The sequence below is a fragment of the Hevea brasiliensis genome, chromosome 18, assembly GCF_030052815.1.
Source record: "Hevea brasiliensis isolate MT/VB/25A 57/8 chromosome 18, ASM3005281v1, whole genome shotgun sequence".
In the NCBI taxonomy this organism is placed as follows: Eukaryota; Viridiplantae; Streptophyta; class Magnoliopsida; order Malpighiales; family Euphorbiaceae; genus Hevea; species Hevea brasiliensis.
Window position 1 is genome coordinate 34,114,967 of NC_079510.1, and position 5,951 is coordinate 34,120,917.

Consider the following 5,951-nt stretch of genomic DNA (forward strand, 5'->3'; position numbering starts at 1 on the left):
CTTGATTTTACTTGAATTCATCAACTTTGAATTTAATCAATTAATTATTTTGATTGTTTCATAAAAAATATTTTAAAAAAAATATTTTTTTAATATTTGGAGTGAAAAATAAATTAATAAAAAAATTTTCTATAAAATTATTTTTTATATGTAAAATATTTTTTATAAAATAAACAGAATGTAAAACTAATTTAATCTAATTTAAATTATAAAAAAATTCAAAAAATTAAAAAATAAAATAAAGCAAGCAAGACAAGCCCTGTGTTTTTTTTTTGGCCGATATTTTTCCAGTGAGTGGCGACCACGCTCTTACAAATCATAATCATAGCCCAAAAAAATAAAATAAATTAAATTAATTAAATATCTGCTTTATTTTTTTAAGCAATAAATTAAATATCTATTAAAGAAAAGAAAAGGATAACTAAGAAATAAAATGTTCATGAACGGCATTTGATTTTCAGTTTGACGGATTGTTTTTGGTGCAGCATGACTCTCCAAGCCAGTTCTTGTAGCTTCGGTGGCATCTCCTCCTTCTCATGTCCACCCAATACCTCCCGTCTCCGCCGCTCTCCGGCCACCGTAATTCGAGCCAAAGGTAATTGCTAATTATCTTGTTATTTCTTAGTTGTCCCCAAATTTTTTCAGTTATTAGTTTCTTCGTTGAAATTATTGATGTAGCTGCTCCAATTCTCTCGCATTTGATATTCTAGGTTTTCTTCTTGTTTCAGTTGTGCGCTAAATTTGGTTTTGTTTCAGTGGAACCATCGGAGAAGTCGGTGGAGATAATGAGGAAGTTCTCGGAGCAGTATGCTCGTAAGTCTGGAACTTATTTCTGCGTCGATAAGGGAGTCACCTCTGTTGTCATTAAGGTAGTCTTTACTTTCTTCCTTTTTTTTTTTTGTTCACCTTCGATTGATTTAATTGAAGTATTTTCCGAATTTTGATTCCATTTCCCTTGTAATTGAGGCCTCTGAATTAGCTTCTGCCAAATAATTCTGTGGGAAAAGAAGAATTGAGGTATCTTTATTGACTTTCTACCCTGACGAAGCATCTGGGACAACTATTGTCAATGTTTTGAGAAATTAGTTCCTATAAAGCTTTAATTTTAGTGTTTTTTTTAATTATTTTTTACAACTTCTAGTGCTTGATTTTTATTCTAATTTTAGCTGTCAGGTTAATTTATATGATTGACTTCATTGGCTTGCATTGATTTTCTTTCTCTATTGAGTCCTGAGTACAATGTATTTGCTTATATTGCAAATGCAATGGACTTTATCTTCTTGTATGTTACTCATTTTGAAATTTAAACAGGGATTGGCAGAACATAAAGATTCTTTGGGTGCGCCACTTTGCCCTTGTAGGTAAATAAGTTCTATATGATGCAATTTTGCCTAGAATTTTTGGAACCCATTGAACTAACTTAAAACAATTTATTACCATGACTACAAACTTTCAAATCCTTGATGTACAGGCATTACGATGATAAAGCAGCTGAGGCAGGGCAGGGCTTTTGGAATTGTCCATGTGTCCCCATGAGAGAAAGGTAGATATATCTTGGCCTTTACAAACTATTATGTGGGATGTAGTTAGCGAACAATTATTTTGAATGATACATTGGAGGTCTTTTTATTGAATTTCTTGAGATGGTAATTATATTTTTGAGTAATTTATCAGTCAGACTTTCATTCTTCTGCCTAAGTCTATTTGACTTTAGTCTCATTAATTTTTATGCATGGGAAACTTATGTGTGCTTCTTATAAAATTTAGCAATTGCTATATCTGGGGTTTTATTTACTGTTAACTATCATGATTACAGGAGAATTGGTCTTTTTTTTTTTCTCTCCCCATTTTGAATATGTTATTGTATATTTCAATTTGCTTCCAAGATCCTGTTGGAAATAGATGTCTACTTTGCCTCTCCAACCACCTTCTATCAGGAAATCTGAGATTTTGCAATTTAAAATCCTGAAAGTAATGAAATTTTGATATTTGTTCTTTATCATGGAACAAGCCAATGGTTACCTGATAGATTGCACAAAAATATTCAAATTTGTCTTTTTGGGTAAATTCTAAAGTTTTAACTGTCTATCAATGTATGTAAAGTAATTAGTCATAATTTTATTGGAGATTCAAATGACCAAAGATAGGAACCCATTCTGAGGTATCTTTATGTTGGTAAGATAATATTGGAGTCCACCTTAATGTTAGACTAGTGAGGAAAGATTGAGAAGGAGGGAGAGGGAGGGGAGGTGTCTGTTTTATTTATTCACTAAGAGGAAGCATGTCACAGGTTATTGCTGGGATGCCAAGGTGAGATAACTTTGTTGTTTAAGCCTAATAGAAATGTTTAGCAGGACGTGGTGGGATAATGATTGGAGTCCTTGATCTATGACATATATCACATACTATTAACTGGCATAAGGTTATCTGGAGGAGAGATTTAATAAGTTTTAATGACAAATGACTTGTATAAAAAATTGGCTCAATATATGCATACAATGTGTGTAGAACATAAGGTTCTTTGTTTATTTATTTATTTATCCTTTTTTAAATTTATTTTTAGTTATTTCAGTGGAGAGACTAAAAGAACAGTAGATATTTAGAATCATAGGAAGGTACTTTCAGCTCTAAATATGGTTATTAAATGTACCTGCAGTAAGTTTTGGGAGATGGAATAATAATTAATAAGTAATAAAGGTGTTGAAGAAATATCTGAGAGTAACATTCTTGTGACTTGGTTCTATTGTCCTTTATGTCTTATGAGGGAGTTGAACAGGAGAAAAATAATTATTGGTTCACTATTCATGGTTATCTTGATCTTTAATCTCTAATCCAACTTTGGATTTCTCTCAAACTCATCCCCTAAACTGGCTTTGTTTGTGTTTTCTTTCTTTTTTTGTAATCTGAAGGAGGTGTTGTTTTTGTGACTGATAATATCAAACTGCTAGATTATTAGAGTGCATTAAGAAGAGATGTGTCTCCACTGTCACACTTAGTGAATGGTTATTGATGGAAAATTTTGTTTGTGAGATAACTAGTAGACCAGTAACTGCTCCTAATACAGAATGCTGGGCTGGTCTGGCCAAATGAACGAGTAGCAAATCTATTGGTATACAGTTAAATGTAGCGCTGATTGGTATCCCATGATGAAGACATGTTTGAACTACTATTGCAATATTGATCATTAATATGGCTGTAAATATTGATATGGTTGAAGTTGATATTGGCAAAAAGTGACATACTAAGCAGCAATTATCCATAAGCTATATACCTTCTAATAGACCAACAAGTGAAACAGGTTAATCTTATGGAACAATCTTTAGAGGATAGCTTGATTTAAGCGAGGCATGCTACAAAGGCTTTTTAAAGAACCTGGCAATCTCATTTACTTCCTTACCAAGCAGTGATGTATGAACAAGGCAGTACTGTATCATTGTTGTTGTTTATCTTTGCAACTTGCTGCCTGTACTAGCCTCCTGAAAGGGAAGAAGGAAACCTCTTTAGTCAAGGGAATCAAATGTTTTACATCCATTTGATGTTAGAAGCAGCACTCTTTGCCTTTTCCAGTTGAGTAATAAGGGTGATGGCCTATGCATTTCATGATCTTGATGAATGCTGATTTGCTTTGATTGGCTATAGGGCTGTGCATGGTTCTTGGGGGAAACCGACCCGAAACGAAGAATCGGACCGAACCGATAAGAACCGTACCGAACTAAATTTATTTTGATACTTTGATTCAGTTTTGGTTCTTTACTAAGAACCGAACCGGAATCGTACTGAAACTGAACCGGGAATCGAATTTATACATATGTATTTTTAGATGTATTATATACTTTCAATATAATTATATATATTTATATATGTATATATAATTATGAATTAAATACAACCTAATATTATTTTTTATTTTTTTATATTTTCTTAATAATTTTAGTTATAAATACATTAAATTACCTTATAATTCTTAATTATAAATATACTATTATCTTTTACACACACACACGTATATATATATATATATATATATATATATATATATATATATATATATATTAATTCTTGATTATATTTATATCATATAGTTAAATATTATATGATTAATAAATAATTAAAATGTATATTATATGAAATACTTATACTATTATATTATATAATATATTTAACCTAAATTATATATACACTTTATAGTTAAATATTATATAATTTACGTATAGTTAAAAGATATATTGTATAATATATTATGTATTAATAATCCAATTTAAAACTTAAATACTAATTCAAGAATGACTTTTTAAAGAAATAATTATATAAAATTGTTTTAAGAACAGAAAATCGAACCGAAATCATACCGAATCAAACCGGAATCATACCGAATCGAACCGGAACCATATTGAATTGAACTGAAACCAAATAACCGAGAAACATACCGAACCGGAACCGAAATAATAAAGAACCGAATCGGAACTGTACCGAAATTTTGGTTCGGTTCCGATTCCTAGCCAAACCCTGAATCGAACCGGAACCGAACACCCCTAATTGGCTGCATTGGTAAATGCTCCCAATGTTTGAGGGTTACATGAGATGTAGATATTTTATTATAGATGAAACAGCCATTTTACTTGCAATTTCTTTTTGGCTAAAGATTTATTAAAGAAAACCCCTAAAGAAATAGTTTATTCTTTGCTATTGCTATGCTTATACAAAAGCTAGTAAGGGACTCCACTACCAAACAATGGCTCTTTCACATACCTATTTATAATTTTTTGAAGAAAGATATAATTTTTCTATTGTCCATTATTGAGGCCAATTTAGTTTTTTATTGGCAATATATGCTTTAGCAGAAACGTTTGCTGGCTTGAATCTAGCAAGTGCAAGGCAGTGACTTATGTATTGTTCTCTCATTTTATGTTTTACTCGTCTCCAGTACCTGAATTTTATTATCGTAAATCTAGTACCTTGTATTTTAACTATAAGACTGTCTTAGCAGGAAGGAGTGCCACTGCATGCTTTTTCTTACTCCTGAAAATGATTTTGCTGGCAAGGATCAGGTAATTCTAAGTCCTTTACGTTGGTTATCTAACTTAGCTGTAATGTTGTATTATCAAATTTAAATAATCACATGATGATGCGTTGAAATCTTATTTAGATTGTTCAATGGGATCATACCAAATTTGGACAATGTTGGCTGCAACTTACAGAGAAATTAAGGTTACTTTGGATTATGTATTTGTGAGGATTGGCAAAAGAAAATCACAATTGACAAATGCAGAGTGGACTTGCATTTACACGAGTTTTGGCATTTACCACTAAAACAACAACTACAACAACAATAACAATAATGATAATTTGACTCATAACTAATGGGTGTCTACATTTTCTTTTTGGTCATAGTTCTTGCGCCTTTCCACGGCATTTTTAAGTATGTTATATAATTAATGATTTTCAGTCAAACGTGAATGTGCTGGTATTTGTTCTGCGCAGAAAATCTCCTCGGAAGAAATCAGGGAAACAACAGCAAATATGTAATATTTAGTGTATTGTATCGTATTGTATTTTATTTGATGAGCTATTTCCGAAAAATTACCACAAGTGGGTGTATATTAAATGCTATATGCTAATCAGAAAACAAATTTGATTTCTCACTATTACACTTGCACAGCATTCACCTTTTTATTTTTTCGGCTCATCTTGTAGAGCTGAGAAACTAGATAAATATCATTTTAATCTCAGAATAAATGCACCTGATAATAATTCTGTATTTGTTGCTGTATGGTGTCTCATTTATATGGGATTCAACATCAAGCAGCCTGCGATGGAATTAAACACTAGCATAAAATATAATGAAAGATTACTCTACGAGTTCTTTTGAAATTAACTATTTGTAATAAAAGAATTTTTAAATAATCATGCATGAATTTTTCTTTAAATAATTTTTTTAAGTTAAAAAATTA

General features: G+C 31.0%; 1 protein-coding gene across 2 annotated transcripts; it reads left to right on the forward strand.

Annotated features, from left to right (window-relative positions):
• Positions 1 to 409: 409 nt before the first annotated feature.
• On the forward strand, positions 410 to 5,645 carry LOC110653440 (ferredoxin-thioredoxin reductase catalytic chain, chloroplastic). 2 transcript variants are annotated; one of them, XM_021809245.2, is made up of 6 exons: positions 410 to 595; positions 757 to 869; positions 1,312 to 1,361; positions 1,472 to 1,543; positions 4,988 to 5,048; positions 5,482 to 5,645. In XM_021809245.2, the coding sequence occupies exons 1-6, from the start codon at positions 487 to 489 to the stop codon at positions 5,524 to 5,526; spliced, it is 450 nt and encodes a 149-aa protein (XP_021664937.2). In that variant the 5' UTR covers positions 410 to 486; the 3' UTR covers positions 5,527 to 5,645. The 2 variants fall into 2 exon arrangements, with proteins under 2 accessions (XP_021664937.2, XP_021664805.2); XM_021809113.2 differs by having other exon boundaries at positions 415 to 595; positions 5,447 to 5,645.
• Positions 5,646 to 5,951: the final 306 nt, after the last annotated feature.